Below are 21,303 nucleotides of genomic sequence, written 5' to 3' on the forward strand. Positions count from 1 at the left end.
TTATGAGACTTAATTACTCTATCAAAACAAATTAAAATCCTGCTCTCCATCTCCGGCGCTGAGAGGTGAGTGTGCCTTCCAAGAATGCATTAATGACAACAGAAGGAACAAACTGACTCATAAATCAGCTTCTTTTTGGGCAGCTGGCAGGTCCGGCTTAAGGGAAGATGATAAAAATATATAACGAAAAAAGACAACAGGTGCTACAACAGGCCTGTGTTTTCAGATGTAACACTGAGACGTAAGAGGAGAAATGAAGGAGGATCACATGTTATCTTCACATACACGTTTCCTTTGGATACTAATGGATCCTCTTGAGTATTTTATCTCCAAAATGTGTGAGCGCAGATCCATACTCATGCTTATTTCTGCTCCGTGTGCACAACTGCGGTTCCACAAGCACGTGGCTGACATGACAACTCAACACCACCAGACAGTCAAGTTGAATTTTGAAGCTTTGGGGGCGGGGACAGTGGCCGTTGCTCCCTTACTTGATTGGTCACTTTGGAAGCTCCAGTCTCCGGCCTTTCTCTGATCCTCTAACCCCCTCCCTGTCATTTCTCTGTTGCAGTCATAAACTTCCTGGATACTTTATACAACAGATGTCAACACAAAAAGTTATGTAACATGTTGTGCACGCGGAAGAGAAATACTAGCTCGTGAGAAGGCCTCTGCTCCCGGACACTCTTGCTCCCTTGTGAGTGAGGTTTTCCCATTACATCGGCATGGTCCTTACGTGCATGAATCAAACAAACGCCACGATCCTCGGAGCAGTCTGGAGAGTATCAGACCCGACACACCTGGCTGGAAACATTTTCTCTCCGTGCACCATCTATCAGATCTCAGTCTCTGCAGGTGTCACATGCAGCAGCGCTTTATCATCACAGCCAGTCTTGTTTTCTTTGTGGCATTGTGACAAATGGAAAGAGGAAAAAAATGCAGACCTGAATTTTCTAGGTGATTAATTCCACTACTGTTGCTTATTCCAGGCTCAGGGATTTATTGACTGATTGACTCCCTGTAGGCACCCTGGTGATTACAGTATTTCTCCCTTTTGCCCACTTATTACATGCACTCGCTCCATATCACAAACTATTTATCACAGTGAAACTGAAACAAAGGTAAGAATTAATGATACCCAGAACAAGACAAAGAGAAATAAGACATTTTTGCTGAGTTGCTGGCCTGTCCAGTGCCAATTCACTGCTAATTGGTGAGGTTTTTTTTTTTTTAAAGCAAACAGCAAAAAGAATGTGTGTATCTCAAATTCCCTACTGTAGAAAATAGATGATGCAGGGAAATGGAGCTGCTTCTTGTAAATCTTGCAGCCCAGACCAGATGCTGTTTCTGTTGCCTGGGTCCAGACCTTAGGTCCAGATGGAGCCTGGAGACCAAGTTAGTTTCCTACAAACACCATCAGTTATTCTCCTCTCCTCCAAGCCTTTCAAGCCAAGGTGGTGGACTATAGAGTCATATCCTCATTACTGACCTGTCTATAGAACACCTACAAAAATCACAGAAGTTGTAACTTCTCACAAACTGGTCAACAACGAGAAGAACACAATAGAAAGAGAAGGATGGGAGGTTGAAGCCTTCTTTTATATAACATGTCTTCATCAGAACCCAATTAATTACAAAGTGGTTAGAGTCGGAAAGACTTAACACAAAGTCAAATGTACGTAGTTCACCTTTACTTTAATTTCATTAAGTTTTGCAGGAGTTAAGTGGCAGTAAAAGAAAATGTGTAAACTCTTTGTAATCTCATTTTTAAAAAGCGCCATTTTGATTGTAACTTTTCTTCTATTTGCACTAAAACACTTGTGCACGAACCACCTCTACATCAGCTGAGTTATTTCATCTCCTTTTATTGGTGAATAAATCTGTCGACAGGCATTATGCCCTCTGCAGTCACACACATACATACCACATGTATGTAACACATGATTTAAACCTCTAATTACTATGCAATGTTTTGCAAGTGGGGATAAAATACTCCAAAAGGTTAGAGGACATGTTTTTATGTCTTTGGTGCCCTGCAGTCAATCAGAATAAAGTCAAAAGCGCCAGTGGAACCCCGTCAATTATTCAAAATCCAATCACTGACTAACCGAAGACATGATCATGTATAATAAAGTATGTTCGCTGAGCAGACTAGGGTTTAGAAGAGATGTAATAAATTATCCAGAAACAACCGGCTTCAATGGGAAGAAAACAAAAGGAGAAATAGGAGGAAAGGGACTCGCTGGACTCAGAGCAATCGGCTTCCGATTGATTGGCTCAGAACTGGGACCTCATTATATCTCATACCTGATCAATGTGCAAGAAATACATTGCATCCAATCAATGGTTGCTTTGTTGAGTCTTTTACACCCGAGCACAAAACCAACTCCATGGCTTGTCACGGGGAGTTGAACCAAAGTGGTAAATGAATTCTTCAGCTAAATACTCGCCTCAGCAGCAGCTGTGCAAAGAGACCATATGCTCACTGCTTAATACAAACAGTGCAACAGAGTGTGGGGAGAAGATGAATCATGTTGTCACTTTCCACAGGTAGCCATGTTCCCAGTTGTTTGAGGAGGAGGCTGTTTCTCCAACCAGTTGTGTGACCTCAGAATGATTGGTGCAACCTCCTTCACACTGGTTCAGTCAATTAGCGAGAAATTCTTGATAAGCAGAATCGGAAAACATTTACTGGTGGTTTTGTTATCCATGGTGATTGTAACTTTGCTTTCTATTCACAGGAATAGCCACATCTCTGACAACTTTGAGTAAGTTCTGATGTTTTGCCCATTGAAGGCTGGTTCCTCCTATTGAGAAAAAAGCCAATCAGTGTTTGGTCGGCGGGATTAGAAAGGGGAACGTTAACGTTAGTTAGAATTAGAGGAATCATCGTATTTCTGGTATTTCTTGCATATTTACATGTGCTTAAAATCATTTTGAAGGAACATGGATTTTACAGAAACTCCTGCAAGAAGCAATAATTTGGAACAAGGAAATTAAGTGGAAACATGAAGCCGAGTGAATTAAACAAAAAGGCAAGGCGAGTATATTCATGTAGCGCATTTCAATAAGGAAATTCAAATTTCTTTACATGAAATGTAAACGGCAACTTTTGAAAGTGACATAAAACAATACAAAAAGGAGGGATTTTAAATTAAATTGAGTTACTATACAGTGTCCCTATGTCAAAACTAATGAGAGATATACCTTTGGTTGGTTAGTAATGCTTCCACTCTGTGAGCACCACTGCCTCAGACTGGCTGAGCAGGTCTGCAGTCGGTGATGTGCAGCTTTGCCACGACCTGCATATGTTGATTAGGAGGAAAACAAAGTGACCGAATTATCCTCAGTGATGTCCAGTATTTGAAAAATGCCAACGCGCTGCCCTCCCCTGCGCCCGCTGTCAAAGACTGTCAGGCTGCCATTCCATTAGATTCCAACCAGGCCGAGATGAAGAATGAGCTCCTCGATGTGAGCTGACCACGGCCCGGTCAGAGCCACTGAGTCGGCCTGTTTATCATTTGTGCAACGATTTCCCACCAGAAATGCTCAGACACATCTGAAAATAACCAAATTTCAGCAGTATCTGTCTGCTGGCTGTTTGTTTACCACTATCTATTTATTGGTTTGTCCCATCGGGTGATTACCTTTTGACTTGTTCCTTCTCAGCTCTGTCTCTCTCTTTTTATTCCATTGTCTTGGCTAAAAATTTCCATTTTCATTTTCCTATTTTGGCGAATGTAGTTTGGGCATAAAGGTTATTTTCCTCTCTCCCTCTCTTTTCTATATTTTGTACCTGTGTGTCTGTCTTTGAAACATTCTGACAAAAAAACAATTATCAAGTACATAACAATTATACCTCACAGTCATATATCATGGGGTTAATATTACAACTCACACTATAAAAAGACTAAAATAAATGAAGGATTAACATGATACGTCAGAGCTAGCCTCTGCTTCTCAGTGTAATCTGTCATTCCACATTTACTTTTGCTCTTTCTGAAAAATGTAAGAATTAAGAATATTCCAGATTTTTTCTTTGCAAATGATTTACTCTGTGATAAGTAACAGTTAATAATATGTGGTCTCCTCTGCTGTCACAGATGCTTCATGTGATTAAATGCCTTGGACCTCCAGCTGAAGGAGTGAAATGCCAAGTCACGGAATCATTTATATTCTGAGAGGTCAGGATAAAACAGGTTTTGTTCCGGACTAATTCAATCCTGCCAAGAGATGCTGTCACTCACCATTTCAATTAGTTATAGGAGAAGGCCACAGGCAAAGGTCAATTTAGTAGAAGAAAGTTGATTATTGATACAATAACAACTTTTGATCAGTTGTCATTTGTCCTCGTCCCCTTCGTCCCGTTGTTGTGTCACTTGCTGGTCATTGCTCATGGCTTCAGCCAATCAAGTTATCACCCCTGAAGCAGTATTTAATTCTGGTTTGAAAAATCCTTTTTGTCTCCCTGTGTCTCCGGATTCCTGCATCGCTGTCCTACGCCCCATCACGTCCAGCCTGGTCTTCATCTGCACTTTGGATCTGGATCCTTTACCGAATCTTCATCTGCCTGCCTTGTCCGGAACCTGGAAATCAGTCGTACCGGGAAACCTCAGGCTGTCCTGCAAGGTTAACAAAAACCTCAGTGAGCCAGCCCGATCAGCTCAACTCTTTTTTAATGTTTCAATAACCCACTCTCTCTGCCTCTCGCTCTGTGTCTGCGATTAGAATCCACAAATTACTCTAACCTTTACACCCGCTGTCGAATGCGATTTAGGTGGAGGCCAAACTACTTGTGTGGATTAAGTTGTTATTTGATTGACTTTGACTGCGGAAGCGGGACGAGACATGATAATTCTGAGACACAAAGACCACACGTCCTGGAGGGAAATTCTAACTTTTTTTTATACAAGCAGCTATAACTCTTTCAGTGTATAATGTTAATCTATTAAGAAAATGTGACATTGTGGGAATGTAAATCATTAGCATTACGTAAGTGTCTCTGCAAAAAGTAATGGCCACTGCTTTCCATAAGTTAAGTGAAGTGCAAATAACTCTTCCTAAAAATTATAATAACTGCATGACAATGGTACCTTGATTCTGAGCCTATAGGACTCTGCAATGACCTGATTCTTTACTGAGCGGGGGCTGAGCAGGCCTGAGAATCCAATTAGGAGCAAGATGCTACTTCAGTTTATTACCATCAGCTCATTGAATCAATATATTATCATAAAATGAAAATGTATGGTAATTTATAAGCAAACAGACTTCTTATTCATAAATAAAAAAGGATAAAAACTGCTTGAAGTTGTTGCACAGTTAGAGGTGAATGCGAGAAAGTTTGAGAAAAGAGACAAATACACAAAACTGAGGCAGCGGTCCAGTGTGTGGGAGAAAAATAGATGGGCTGATAAAAAAGACAACACCTACACAGACAGAAACATTCATCAATTTAAAATATGCAAGGTTAACGAAGCCATTTTTATCAAACACACGCACATGCGCGCCCTTCGTTTAATGTGACAATTGCTTTGTGACTGAAAACGAGACGGTTCAATTCAAAATGTCACATTTTCCCTTCAAGCCACGTGAACCTAATCACAACAGGGATCACATGGGGAACACTTTAAAGTGGATTTGCACAGCGCTCAGCTTGATGGTGACCTAATTCACATCAATCTGCACATTACTCATCACTGGAAACTCATTTCAATTTCATGCCTGCAGACAGATGGCGTGTCACACTGTGTAGAAAGTGAAAATGAATTCTTGAATATATATATATATATTTACGATACTGTATACATTGAGGCATGTGTGTATGAAGGCCTGGATTTCCATTATACACACGCACACACACACACACACTCTCTCACTGTGGCAGGACACACACATTTAAGCAGCTGGCACCCTAGGGTTGGAAGATATAGCCTAGAATTATATCAAGATAAAAAGCTTTGACATTATCAAGATAAATGTCACATTATTATTTCTTTTAGGTTTAAAGACAGATTTTTTTTCTCCTGATAAAGGATCATGAATATATTTTTTCTCTCCCTGTAGCCAGAACATAAGAAGTTGAAATAAAACAGGAAATAAAATATCAAACATGAAACACATGAAACACTTTTCGGTCTCAATAAATTAAAATCACAATAGATTATTTAATAAGACAGTGGCAGCCGACACAAAGGAATTCTTCGTATCGAGATAAAACTGTCTCAATTGCCCGATTTAAGTGAAAAGTTGTGATTTAAATTCTTTATTATGACAAACACTTTATGAATCTGAGGAAGATCGATGTGTTATACATCCTCCCTGTGTTTGCACAATGCATAATCAATGTATCGATACATAGTGACTCTTTATTATATTGATTTTGATGTAAATTTGATTCTGATCATTACTGGTGTTGTTTTATTGCTCACAAACTCATCAATCGTCTATATTTCTATACTTTTTATCTTCTGTGTGTTTGTTTGCATCCTGAATCACTTGAGGTCAAACCATAAACACCTTGAAAACCAATAACAATCAGTCATCTGTATTTCAGTATCACAATCACTCAGAGCCCCTCAAGGTGAAAAGCTCAAAATATCTCACCTACACAATCATCACAATAAAATTTCCGACGAGAGAGCCATGAATATTTATCTATTAATTTCACACTTTGTTTAACCTGCACCCGGAAAGGTTTGCTCTGTGTGAAATAATGATGAAAGCCCAGGGGTCCCATTAGGCTGCTGACTAATCCCAATAAATCCACTCCTCTCTGTGCAGTACGATCCAACCTGACTTGTCACGCTCCCCAAATACAAACAGTGTCAGCTGCGACACGGAGACATTTGTCCTTGTTGGCTCACGTCCTGTCCAACCTGTCAGTCACAGGAAGGATCGCCTGGATTTATACCACAGACCTTGACGTGAGTGTGGGATAATGCAAGAGGCCGGTAAGGAAACTGGAAGACTCATTTGGAACAGTGACATCCGACTGCTGAGACAGAGAAAAGCCAGCTGAGCTCTCAGCAGTCACCTACGATCATTGTGTCGACAAAAACAATCCATGCTTAGAATTTGTTCAACACCTGCCTGGATGCACAAATTCATATTGCATAAAACGCCCTTTTATGCAGCAAAGTAGATTTTTTCCTTTCCTGTCGCCTTTGTGAGTTTTGACATATTGTGTGAAGCATAACAAAGTAAATACAAAGTGTCCAAGCGTGGAGAGATTTGCATTTTTTGCAGCCACGCTGCTGTGTACAGTCGCTTGATGCTAAAGGTTTCTGATCTCACTGTGGGAAAGTGGAAGATTTTTTATTCTTCACGAAGGCAAATCTATCTAATATGACAGCTTAATCCTCTCAGGGAAATTATTCAGCGAGATCAAAGAATAGACTCGGAGCATTCAAAGTTTCCCCCGTGTCCTGATTCTGAGCTGATTGCTGCGGCATCTTGTAAAATGTTCCGGACACGTCAGTGATATTGAAGGTTCTGTCTAAATGCAGGACGAAGCCAAAAGTCCTATTTGCGAATTAAAGCGGTAGATACTGTGTAATAAATCCAATAAATTTAATGGTCAAAGTAATGGACTCTGTCTGACCCTGTTTCTGTCTTCAGTAAGAATACTGAGGCAGAATACAAAAAAGAATACGTAGACATCTTTTGACTGCATCATTTCAGGAAATGAGACCTGCAAAGAGAATTTTTGAGACATTTTTCTTTTAAATTCCCTATTCTCACCATTGACGCACTGCAAAGCCTTGTTATCGAGGCTCTTATTCACTGACTATGAAGAAGAGCAACAAGGCTGGATCCTGAAATCTTAAAATAACTCCTGCTTTTTGATGATACCACAGATTCTAACAAGAAACAATGGAACGAGTGACGCTTTCTAAAAAACTTATTTAGACAAATGAGATTGAAGCCAACCACAAAAAGTCTATATGTTAGAGAATGAAAGCAAAAAAATAAAACAATTAACTAAAACATTATTAGAAAATATTATAAATATATTACAGAAAGAAGGGAAACATTAAATTATCCACATTAATGCATGACGCACATTTAATTACCATCTGGTCATTAAAAGTGGCTTAATGCAAAAACAATTATAAAGGAAAACCCAGTGTAACTTCTACAGTATCATCCCATGTTCAAAAATTCATAGTATATCATTGTTGGTCATTCTGGGGTAAATTTACATGTATACATTAAAGTTTGTTCTGCAAAACCTTCAGCCTTTTAATTGGTGCTAAAGTAAAAACAAACAATATACAATTTCTAAACTGTGACACAGAGAACCACAACATGCAATTAGCCTATATTCCAATACTGTATGAAAAAAGTTTTAGTAGTTGCATTTTGCATATCAACACTTCACCCACATAAGCTATTTGTTTTTACACACACTAATGTTTCCCTCGCAGGACGACTAACTACTGACTTCATGCTCTCATTCCTCGATCTCTCTTGCTCTCTGCCCTGCTCGTTTCACCCTCTGCTTTTATGAGTGGGTTCATCTGAACCTGTGCACTCATTTTAATAAAACACATTCTGGGGTTGTAAATAAAAGAAGGGGTCAGGTGGGGGTGTGTGTGGAGGGTAAAGGATACAAATCCTTCTTCTCCTCTAATGTGTGCTGCTGTGGTTCACCAGGTCAGCTGTGTCTTTCATTAGGCTTAAAGAGTTACTCAGATTTACGCCTATAAATAATTCATCATAGCCATTGTTTGGCAGAATAACAAATATTTGCATCATTATTACCGCATTGAGGTCGTGTTTTCATCAGAGTTTGCTGGATTATGTAAAATCTACCAAACCAATTTCCATTCAATTTGGTGCACCACATACATATTCGAATAAATGGGCGGATCCAGTCATTTATTTTTTACTTCCTTTGCAACGTTGTTCTTTTATTTCTAAATAAGCCAGGTGGTGTAGTTTGCATCTGCAGTCTCTCAACATTGAGAACATATTGTAACATGCAAACATTTCCCTGTTGGTACAACTCACTCCTCTATTCTGTCTGTTCAGCACCGGTTTTCACTTTTCACAAGAGAACAGAGGAAAGTAATTCCATCTAAATCTCATATCAGGAACTGGTCCCATCAAGTTTTCTCCAGTTTCCTATTCATTCCCAATCATTGTTTGCCACAATGCCAAATCAGTGAAAACAATTGACTGTGGCTTCTTCCATGCCACCATCTGTCCTGTCACATTTGTAGAATAGATTACTGCTACAGAGGTAAACTTAAAAAGAGGTAGAACTGGGAAGGCTTAAAAAAGTTTCCCCCCCCCCCATTGATCTATGTTTAACTGTCTAAAAATAAAACTGGGAATGAAACATCATTATTTAAACCAGATGGTGGTAGACAACGACATCACCACTCAGCAAATGTAGAACTTCTCTCCATCCATCTCTGTGGATGAAATCAAATTAATAAAAAGCCACTTCTGCAAAGTGTCTGTTTTTTAAGGTCACTTCTTTCAGTACAGTCAGAGATTCTCTTTTCTAAAAACATTTAGTTTGCATTTTCAAATCCTGCTGCTCTTCAACAGTCAGAGAAAGTGCCAATCCAAACCGATTTGTCTTGTCCTCACTGCTCCATCACCCACTCGTATCTTTTCTCCTCCCAAATGCTGAAATAATCTTCCAAACTAAGGATTATAAAAAAAAGGTGCCCTGTATTATCTGAAAACCATTTCCCGGCATACAGTAATGTACTGTGTACCTGACCGTGACCTGATTCATGGATTTAGGCCTCAAAGGGAAGGGCATCAACTCAAGAAAATACAGATTCTTCCTTTATAGCTCTTTTTTTAATAGAAGTTTTAAAACCTCACAGTCCATTCCCTCCATTTAAAACGGCTCAATGGCGCATGCCGCAGTAATATATTGCAGTTTTAATGTTCCCTGAAAGTCTGTAATAAACCACAAAAAAATCGACTTATTCTCCAGGAGTTCTTCTGCGTGTGAAAAGAGTGGTTTTTAAAACTTTTAAAAAGTCATCACACTCCAAACTAATGAAAACAACTTTATTGTCACATCATAGAATTAAAATGCATTTAACTTTATTATATTTTCTTCTGAACCTGAGCTTCTTGTTTAGTTCTTACCTACATACCGTAGCAATTCACAATAGAACACGCAACAATAAAATAAGGTTAAGAAAACAATCTGTAAAAGTTAATGACAAATAAATGAATAAATAAAGCATTACGTAAAAGCCAGACTAAGTAGGTGGGTTTTTAATACACATTTTAAAAATATCAAACATCTTCAGCATGTAAGAACTGTTTGCAATGATGATTTATTGTGAAATTACAAAACAATATGCATGTGTTAAAGTCAGAATTCTGACTTTTTTCTCAGAATTCTGACTTTAAAGTCAGAATTCTGACTTTAAACTCAGAATTCTGACTTTAATCTCAGAATTCTGACTTTAAAGTCAGACTTTAAACTTTAAAGTCAGAATTCTGAGTTTAAACTCAGAACTCACTTATTTTTTCCACAGTGGCCCTAATCCTCTTCCGTACATGTGTGTGTGTGTTTCATGTCAATAATAATACAAAGACTATTAATGGGGTTAAATAGATTAGATCGGAGTTTCAGATTATGTGGAAAACAGAAAATAGTCGTGGCTTCCATGCAACAGAAGAAATGGATGATTAATACAAAAAAATGAGGATGTTTTCTGAATTAACCCAAAGTTTAATTTATTATATTCAATATTATCCTTTGTGCATCAGCTCCTTAACCAGCTTCATCTCAAACTGAGGTCATGAAGAAACTGGGGTCACCTCTTCAATCCAGTTTTAACAGCACATTGCGAGTTCGATTCCCTCCAGCACATTCGACAAATGTAAACGTTGCAAAAACAAGACTCAAGTAAAGATTATACGTTTATAATAAAACATATCATTGAATTAAACTATTGAATGATTTATAAATCTACATGTTACGTCTTTTAGTTTAAAGAAACGTGTGTTTAAGGCTGAGGAATCTGTCGAAAGTGCTGACGGGAAAACCCAGCTGCATCCACACGCTTTCCAACATGGCGGCCGCTGGCACGTAGAAGCTTGTTTTGCAGGACAACCTGACGGATTATCGTGATTTAAGGAAACACCTGCGAGCCGCTGGGTTTCCAGAAGCATCCCCCCGGGCTCCGGAGGACCCTGCCCTTCAACCTACCCGGTTTCCACGACTCTCCCGGGGACATGTATCGTCGCGGAGCCGCCAAGAAGGACCCCAACAACAAGCCTGCGAAGAAGGACGTGAGTGACAGTGAGAAATACGCCGACCTCCTGGTGTTCGGCTACGCCTGCAAAGTGTTCCGGGACGACGACCGGGCTCTGTACCACGAACATGGAAAGCAGCTCATCCCGTGGATGGGGGAGAAGAGCATCACGATTGATAGGTCGGTTGAACAAACGTAGACCGAAAACATTCATGCTAACCATCCTCTCCTCCTCCTGTCCCGTTAGCATGTCTTCAAAATGCAAAACAAGGGGGACCACTTGGGAGTTTGTCTTGTCTTGCAGAAGCTTGGGATGAAAGAGAAACACACAAACACACACACAGACACACAAAAAAAACAAAACTGTCAACCTGTCGACGAATGTTTCATTTTCCCTTGTTTCTGCTGACTTGTCTTCTTTGGACGTCTTGGAATCACAACACGTGGGAGTTTGAAGTTTTCTGGCACAACATGCGAAGATGCAAAGCCTTTCTCGTTGCTCACACCAGCCATGATGCTGAGCTGTCACTGGGACCATTGAGGACCAGTTTATCAGGCACACCAGCTTCAAACTAACCAGACCTGATTCTAAGGCTGCGCCAGTTTGAATTAGCTGCCTCTCAAACTGGCCACTGTGGGTTTTAAATTGATATTAAAATGTCATAATCCACTCAATCAATCCCTGGCAGCTTTAAGGTGGGCTTTGCATCTTGGCATGTTGGAGAATTTCCTCTGGAGACACATTTTTACAGTTAAAAAGTAAGACAATAAAGAATTTGTTGCAACAAAATTGACCTAAAATAGGAACTCGTGTTCAAATCAGATGGGATTTCATCAAGCTGCACTGAAGTCCACGAGGCCAGAGCAAATTCTAACCAAGACTAAAGTCGCTGCTGGTTAAGGTGATTCAAAACATCACCGTGCTAATTTAGACTTATCAACTTAAGGTTTAAACTTGCTTTTACCATTTCTGCAAAGAATGCAGGAGTTGATGGGGTAATTCTTGTCAAATCATCAGATTTTCGGGGCCACACTCTCACAGATATTAACAAAAAATGACATTCTGATTTGGTTATATGAGAAACATTGTGTCTCAGAACTTTTGCAATAGTTGGGACAGAATACTGTTCAGACTGATGGAGCTGGGAAAAAGCTTGACCTTCTCTATGGGAGACTTGACCAGTTCAAGTTACATATGATATTTAGTTTCCATAGGTCTCTCATTTGACCAAACCAGAATGCCAAATTTCATTAATATCTGTGAGTGCGCCCCAAAAGTCTAATGATTTGACCAGGAGGGGGGTAATGTAATACCCCTGCAGAATATTTAACACATTTTTCAAACCTCAGATTGGTGCCTCTGTCCTTTTGAATCACCTTCATCCGCAGTGGCCCCAACTTGTGTTTTATTTGTACAGCTTTTGTATGTGTGTCTTTATCACATAACCCAGTTCTTTCCCCAGCAAGGTAGGCTAAGGGGTCCTTCCAAACCCCGAATGCCAACCACAGCACCCCATTTCTTTGTCTTCCTGAAGAAACGGCATCTGGGAAGTGGCGTAGAGGGACGAACCCTGGAAAATGTCGTCCATTTGGGTTCTTACGGATAGGTATTTATGTGCTCGGGTTTGTGTGTATGTAACTATCTTTGCAGATGTAGAAGTAATCATGAGTGGTACAGGGGAGGGGGTTGAACCCTGTAAGGTAAGAAGCCAGTTGCTTTGTTTTTCTTTCTAAGGTTCATGGTTTGTAAGACCAGCAGAACCTTTATTAGGCATCTTAAGTTCGCTATTGACTTAATCAGTATTCTGAGAAATGTTCATAACTTCAAGTATTTAACATCAGGACAGACTAGAGGTAGAACATTTTAGATGTTGTAACTTTTGGGTTGTAGGTTTCCTTTCATTGGTAAGTAGGTCCATGTTGTGTTAAAAAAACAAACAGCTTGTCGACTTCCCTCTCTCTAATCCTTTTTATCATCCAACAGATACGATGGGCGTGGTCACTTACATGATCTTTCAGAGTACGACAGCGGCTCGTGGAATACGTCCTACCAGCTGTCGGAGGAGGAGGCCAGGATCGAGGCGCACTGCGATGAGGAGAGGTACCTGGCTCTGCGCACGGACCTGATGGAAGAAGAGGCCAGACAAGGTGGGCTAACTTCAACAACATACACACTTAATATATATCTCTACGTGAATCTACCCATAGTTGAACATGCAGCAGGATCCACAAGTAATTAATCACTCACTTAAAGTTTCCGGGCTGTGGTCAACCAAAGTAAATACAGTTGATTGATGTGATATCTACTCTTCAACCAGTATATGTTGGTTGCCCTAGCCCTGGGGGGGAATCATGCATTTAACTACATTCACCACAGTATACTGAGAACACTATGTTGTCCTCTCTTCATCCCGAATGATTATAAATAAACAACAAAGCCTCAAGCGTTAAAAACATAATTGATGGACACGGTTGTTGTCACAGATTGTTTGCTTCTCTCACTGCCAGAAAAAATGATTTAATTCTGGAAAGCTGTTGATGTAGTGCTCGTCTCCTTATGAAGGGTAACTACAACCCCATTCATTTCTCTGAGGAGACATGGTTTTTCACACTTAATGAAAGCAAACAGCGAGTCAGCCAAAGGGGAAGTATTTCAAACAGGACACAGGATGACTTTGTTACCCACACACATGACTTATAACCTGTACGACAACAGTAAAGGATTAAATATCAGGTTAAAAAAAGAGAATGTGTCTTTTTAAATTGCAGATTTTATTTTGTCTGTAGAAAAAGGACTTTTAGGTAGAACAGGTTTATTGGTACAGGTTAGTAAACAGGGATAGTTTACTGCTCTCTCACGTACATTATGACACTTACGAATGGCTCGACCCTCGTGTTCCACTGACAGATATTGATTCCTATCAGCAGCCGTCCTAAACCTTGTGTTTTAGTGGCATTGCAGGCGGCTGTCACTTTGTGCTAGCCAAGGTTACAGGGCAAGTTACAACTAAACATAAAGGCTACCAGCCAGTGGCATGGCTGCTGTCAAACTGAAATCCTCTCAAAACTTTGACACTTTGTTGAGTTTTCTACAGAGTTTATTACCTTTTATTACTGATATCACATTACACTAATTACTTGAATCCCTCGAGTCATAATTTCAGTCCGTGTCAGTGATGTCTTAATGTTTGAGGTTGACAATGTTCTCAGGCTATCACTGTTTGAAATATTGTCCATATAACTTTTTATTATCAAGCGTGTGTCCTCGTTTAATACTTGGGCTAATATGACAATCTCGTCAGTGCAAATAGAAAAGCGACAAATTTGCTTCTCTTTAATCTTGGCATCGTAAAATTGGATTTTTCCTTAGTGATATTTCCTTTCTTTTGAGGCATTTTCTCTTTTCTATCTCCATCTCTTTAAAAATGAACTGGCTTTGACTCGGGGATCAAGAGCTGGCATTTCTAAGGAAATCACTTTCGACTCATCGAGTGTATTTGCATCTCAGTCATTTCACATTGTAATGAAACCGGCTGTTTTGATGACAAAGCACCCTTCTGAAAGACAGACTTAATGACTGTAATGGAATTAATAGCCAGATTTTTAAGTGAAATATGGTGTCTTGTGCCAAAACAGACTGAACAGAATGTGTCAGCTAATGATGTGTCACACACACACACACACACACACAGACACACACACTCATCCCCCAGACTAGTTTGTCCTTGAATTTGAAAGCACGACCTCATTCACTGAGGGTATAACCCATCTGTCCAGTGAGAGATCAGTGGGGATGCACCGGAAATACTGAGAGTTAAAGTGGAATGTTTGACCTTGCTTCTTTAACAAAGATACAGAGAAGTTTGACGTGAATTTCAGTGAAACATTGATGGGGTTTGGGGCCAAGTAACTATTATTAGTCTTGATTGATCAATTATTGATCACAGGTGAGGCTGTAATCTAGGATTGGGTGCATCATATGACAAGGCGACAAGACTTTTGTCTTTGCAAAAACTGACTCAGTGGGCTTTACCAAGCTGTGAACGTTAGAATGCTTTTCAGCAGTTTTGTTTGGCACCAAAACATTATTTCAAAAGCTGTTGGGATTGAAATTAGCCATTTCTTGTAAAAAAAAATTGATTACAAATATATTTGAGGGGCACTTAAGGTCAACTTGTACCCAAGACTTTTGTCACGGACTGTATGTATCTGATAAGAATGATCAATCTGTAGTAAAATCCTGTCTGTTGCTTGTATTTTTGTTTTCCACAGAGGAGGAGTACAAACGTCTGAGTGAGGCTCTGGCTGATGAAGGCACTTACACTGCAGTGGCTTTCAAATACAGCGCTGACTACTACGATCCCTCTCAACCCACGGAGGAGGAGGAAGCTAACAAGGATGCTGGTGAGAATTCACTTCATTTACACACATTAGAGTGTGTCACTCCATTGGATAGAAATTAAATGGCACGAACAGGATGGCAAAACACACAGCACAACCTCTCAACCCCTCTCCTCTCCTCTCCTCAAAAAAAATCAGCAGTTGTCATATTCAAGCAGTGGTATAACTCCGCTGTTAGATGCTTATATGGGAAAACTGAAATCTGGATTCATTGACATACCCCTTGTGTCTCTTGACACATTGCTGGTGGTGGGCTCTGTGTCATGTCCAAGTTTTCGCTGCTTGAATTTTTTTTTCGCTGCTGCAGACTGCCGTGAAGAACACAGCAGGTCTGTCTAATCCATTTCTTCTTTTTTTTTAAACTATTCTTATCCAAGCAGCCATCTGCAGATACATATCCACCAGGGGGTTGCTGACGCTGAGTTTTTTGCCTGCAGAGCTCAGAGGGAACATGTCAACTTTATGTGAAATTACACAACATTAGTTAAACATCAAGGTTTTTCAGGGCAGTAATAACGAACCCCGATTTGAGGCCCTAAAATTGTTTTGCTCATTTTAGCCATGAGTGGAAGGAAGTATGACATTTAAACTGGTAATAATCTGTGAACATCAGTGTCAACTTTGGTCATATCTGACTAGGACGCTAATTGACATTATGTTTTCCCAAGCTCCTGACCCTAACTTTAACTATCCCAGCTCTATGCCTACCCAACTTTAACCTGACCTCTAACCAAATTATAACCCAAGCCATACAACCCAAGTTTAACCCTGGATAAGCTCTGTGCAGAAATGTATCAGAAGGTGAGGACTGGCCAAGATGTCCGTGCTTTCACAAACTGTCCTCGCGCCATAAGGTCCAAGTCAGACTGGTCCTCACAAAAATACAATTATGCAAACACACACTCACTCCTGCAACGTTAAATATTTGATGTGGACTTTGCTGGAAGCACTTTGTCCCAGCCACTGGCCTAACAGTTAACAGACTAGATGCCTCTCTCTGGGGACGTTGTAGAATTGAGTCATGGGTATGAATACATTTGCTAAAGCTCCCAAATGCCAGAGGAAAAAAAGTCAGCAACGTCTCACCTCACAGTGGCCATTAACATTTAAGCAATTTGACTTAACTCCCTTTTTTTCCAATTGTCTTTTGTCTCTCCCTTCATTTCATTAATGACTGACATGATCACCATACAAATTAATTGAACAGTTTAAAACCTCCACCATGAAATGCATATGAGAGCCACGATAGGAGAGTTTTAGGTCTGATGGATACAGAGACAAATTATCACAATATAAAACAAGTTCATCACTATTATTTGTTCATGAGTGGAAAACAAGCGGGTTAATTTCACTATGATTTGTTTTCTGCTCTCTGTCGAAACCTCCACACTAATTGTGTGACTAATTCATTTCATAATATACCCTTTAATAAGGAACTTAATTGGATCATGCAGTATATTTATTACTTGAAATAATTTATATCTGCACACTTCGCCTTAACTGAAGTACCCAACATTCATAAAGTTTCTACAGTAAATTTTTAAACATGTTAATTCAGTTTCCCTCTGACCTGTTTGCAGCACATGATACAGGATGAATATTGTTGTGGTATATTTATCTACCTGGGAGAAGGCCGTAGGCTTGTAGTTTCCCTCCATTTAAAATGCTTTCTGTACTCAAATCTTACCTGCCCGCACTGCTCAGCTGGGAATGTATCAAGCAAAGTATATTTACTTTTTTGCTGGCAAATGACTAACAAAGAATTGATTTCACTCTTTTTGTCCAAATATCTCATTTCTTGTACAGAAGAGCAGGAGGAGAGTGAGGAACCTTTTGTGGCTCCCCCGGGGCTGGTTATCCCTCCTGATATGGAACTGGTGAGTATTTTATTCCTAGATTCCTTCCTCCAATTTTTTTTGAAGCCTTTTATTTTGAGGTGTTATGTAATATTTCACAAAAGGGAAACAGATTCTGATACCAGCGTCAGAGGTTATGACCACTTCTTTCTCAGCTGTAGACTGTAATATTATATAAAATATGTTATATCGCCATTCAAGCATTTGCTATCTGTTTTCTAACTGTTTTCTGTTACTTATGTCTTTTTCTGTATTTTGGTTTGCCATCCCTGTTGCTGAGTTACAGGGGCGAGGGAGGATGCTTCCTCTGTGTATTTCACATCAACATAGAATTATTATTACACACCCACTTTCCCCCTAATGGCCAAGTTCTTTAATCAGAGTGAGAAGAGTCCTTGTGTGTCAGGAAGTCCTTGGCAGCTCCGAATTCAATAATGGTCTGTGAGGGCCGGACGCTGGCATCTTTTTGGCCAATGTCTTGAAAGGCGGTATTTATTATGACTTTCATCCCGATGAGATATGCTTGTTCTTTTGGAGATTGCTGCACTTCTCTGCGCTCTCGAAGTAATGCCAATGATTAATCAGTGAAAGCACACAAGGGGAACAATAATGAATGAATAATGGACCATTTCTTGTTCCACTGATTCTCACCCCATGTGTATTTTCAGAATTTATGTCATCACAATGAACATAAGAGTGCTTGGCATGAAACTACTTGCCAGACAAAATGGCTTCTGTGAGCTATTAATGAACTGTGCATTGCATCTTAATATTATGTGCAGCACAGTTCACCTTCACGCATGTATATCTGGTAATGATGCTTGTTATTCACTGTTGAACTATTTATTACTTCAGAAACAAGAAATTGCAGTTGCTGCATTTAGTTAAAGTGATGTTTATTTTCTTGTCTCATCTTTTTTTTTGTAGCCGGCAACCATAAAGACCCATAACATCGTGGAGCGGACGGCCAACTACGTGTCTAAGCAGGGCGCTCAGTTTGAGATAGTGCTGAAAGCGAAGCAGTCACGTAACTCCCAGTTTGACTTCCTCCGGTTCGACCATTACCTGAACCCTTACTACAAACACATCTTGCGGGCCATGAAGGACGGGCGATACATCATGTTATCCGCCAACAAGCAAGAGCAGCAGCAGGGTGAGTTACAGGAAGCCGTCACTGACTAGTAACATGCTCACACAGGCTCTACATTTGCAAAATCAAGAAGTGTCATGTACTGTATTTATCATTTTTCTTTTTCTTATCCTACTGTAGACTCAAACTCTGACGATTCGGATGATGATGGGGATGGCAATTACCTTCATCCTAGCCTGTTTGCCCCTAAGAAGTGCTCTCGTCTGGAGGAGCTGGTGAAGGTAATGGAAACAGGCTTCCTGGTCAATAGAATATTTAACGTTGCGTTACTGTCATGTGAAAACAGCAGATCTTGAAAATGTTTAATATGCTAAGAAAACAGCCAGTTTTTTTATTGTTTTTCAAACCAGTGGTGTTTTAAACTGCTTATGTAGGCTATAATCTAATCCCTTTCAATAATACATGATTTTCATTGGACAGTGAAAATAGGCAGCTCCTCTTAAGCAATCAAACTGAAGCTCATTATAATGATGCATACAAATGTGTTAATTCTTATCAGGACACCATTGCCTTTCATGCGAGTTACATTAACATCCCGTTTGTTTTCCCCCATGTCTGCAATAACTGTGTTACAGTTTTTTCCTGAGCACTTTCATGTTCCCCTGTCAGGACAGCCATTAGTCTCTGACTGAGTAGTGAGAATGGAGGCACGTCTTTTTAAAGACACATAATGAGCTCCTTTTAATAAGAAACTGTCAAGCAGTTGTCTCCCATCAGCAGGGAGTTCCTTTTCAAATCAGTCGCTCTAATATTCCTCTAAGGGCTCATATATAATATTTTATTGGGTTCCAAGGAAGATAACTGCATAGGGATACTTGCAGGGTATCGCACATTTTTCGCACTGCTTTCAAATACTTTCTAATGCTTTCATGGCTTCTCGCTTGATAAAGCTTTTAACATGTGGTGTTTGTATACACATTTAACGGGTCTGCCTCCTGCTTGTAGCAAGGTGTCATTGATCTTTACTCTATAAAATGTAACATCATGCTGTAAAAATTCTGTTTATAACAAACAGCCTTGTTGTTTTGCAGCCTCTTAAAGTCATGGACCCGGACCATCCTCTGGCCGCACTTATACGAAAAGCCAAGCAAGAAAGAAACGGCACTGCAGCAGCAGAGGCAGCCACACCAGTGCCGCCACCAGAGGAAGTAGCAGAAACGCCTGCTCCCACCACACAAGCACACTACACAGCTGACCGTGAGTATTGTGCTGTTTTCTGCAATTTTATTTTGTGCCATCTTGACTTTTTAATTTCCTCGGCCAAGGAGAGATCTTCTTGTTCGTCTACCACTGAGCACATAAATGGTCTCTTTGTTCTGCCACTGCTGGTTGTTGACTTCAGCTCCTCACTTCTTAATGCCGACCACAGTCTGCAAGTTATATTAAGCTCAAGGGTGTTCAGGGACAGAGTATAATACCAGGATGCCAGCTAACCTGTTCTTGGCTAGATCGGCCTTTTAAAGATGTTTTTATTTTGATTGGGCTTCACTGTTATATTCTGACAGCATGCAGTTGTAAGTCAGCCAAGTCGGCTAAGCTGTTTCCTACAGTTTTGATGTGATTTGCCAAACTTGTTGTGGATTTATGATCTGCCAGTTTCCTTTATCATGTCTGTTACTTGACTTTTGGGGGTCATCTTCATAAATTTTGAAGTTACTCAGGATGCTTGACGTTTTGATAGAGGTGTCATAACTTATTCCGGTGCCAGTGCACATCAGTCAGGCTTATTTTTACAGCACTGTTCATACAGACAATGGAGCACAAAATGCTTTACAGAACAAAAGCAATAAAAACAATACCCCAACCTTCATCCATGCACGGAGCAAAACAATATTAACAAGAATTGAGGAAATGCAATTGTAAATCTCATCAGGAAACACCAAAGGCGGGTAAACAATGATAAAATTATATAGAAATGATAATAAAACACTATATAGAGATCAGGAAAAGAGAAAGAGAAAATAATAAAATCTTCAGAAGGATGTGAAAAGGATAAAATACAGATCAAACGATAAAATGCTCAAGGAGACGTGAGAAAAACAAAATTTGAAAAACTCAAAATCCACTTTTTATGTTATTCTTTGCATCTTATTTATTATTTTTTCATTTCATTGCTGTCTTACAATCTTTCTTCATTGATACTGAGTCACAAAGAGTCAACAAAGAGGTAAATGTTCAAATAACTACGGGTACTTTGAAATATAATTAAAACCAGATAAGCTCTTAATCCACAGACACTTGTTTGCTGCTATCCTGACCCTCTCACAGATGAACAGCATTATAAAGAGCTACTTTAAATTAGTAATTGTGGATATAACTAACACTATTGAGGCTAATGTAGTAACTTGATCTTTCCCATAAATATGAATTATATAATATTGAAAGGAAAATCCTTCCAATTGGAACATATTTTGGGTAATTATTCAAGATGACACTTTTAGGAATTAATGAAGTGCAAATTAAAGTTATAACATTTAAATTTTCAAAAGAAATGGCTGTATAAAAATGTTATCTGCATATCCCTTCACTATAAGTCCCGACCACCCCTTCTCGTCTTTCTTGACCGCACCGCTGCTTAAGTAATCGGACCATGCATGTGTCCACCCTCCCCTGAAACAGTTTGTTTAAATAAACGCATGGTCGCTGGCCACTCTTGACC

General features: G+C 39.7%; 1 protein-coding gene across 3 annotated transcripts in view; it reads left to right on the forward strand.

The window, feature by feature from the left end:
* Positions 1–11,058: 11,058 nt before the first annotated feature.
* The window catches only part of sfswap (splicing factor SWAP), a 43,029-nt gene continuing 32,784 nt past the window's right edge, over positions 11,059–21,303 (forward strand). For 2 of the 3 annotated variants that reach the window (XM_061068951.1, XM_061068952.1), the window contains exons 1-7: positions 11,059–11,417; positions 13,222–13,385; positions 15,510–15,641; positions 17,445–17,515; positions 18,422–18,647; positions 18,765–18,865; positions 19,676–19,841. In XM_061068951.1, coding sequence (XP_060924934.1) covers positions 11,218–11,417; positions 13,222–13,385; positions 15,510–15,641; positions 17,445–17,515; positions 18,422–18,647; positions 18,765–18,865; positions 19,676–19,841 — 1,060 coding nt within the window. In that variant the 5' untranslated portion in view covers positions 11,059–11,217. Of the gene's footprint in view, positions 11,418–12,772; positions 12,845–13,221; positions 13,386–15,509; positions 15,642–17,444; positions 17,516–18,421; positions 18,648–18,764; positions 18,866–19,675; positions 19,842–21,303 lie in introns of all 3 variants that reach the window. The other variant, XM_061068953.1, reaches the window with a different exon arrangement.

This window comes from Limanda limanda, chromosome 1 (assembly GCF_963576545.1).
Source record: "Limanda limanda chromosome 1, fLimLim1.1, whole genome shotgun sequence".
In the NCBI taxonomy this organism is placed as follows: Eukaryota; Metazoa; Chordata; class Actinopteri; order Pleuronectiformes; family Pleuronectidae; genus Limanda; species Limanda limanda.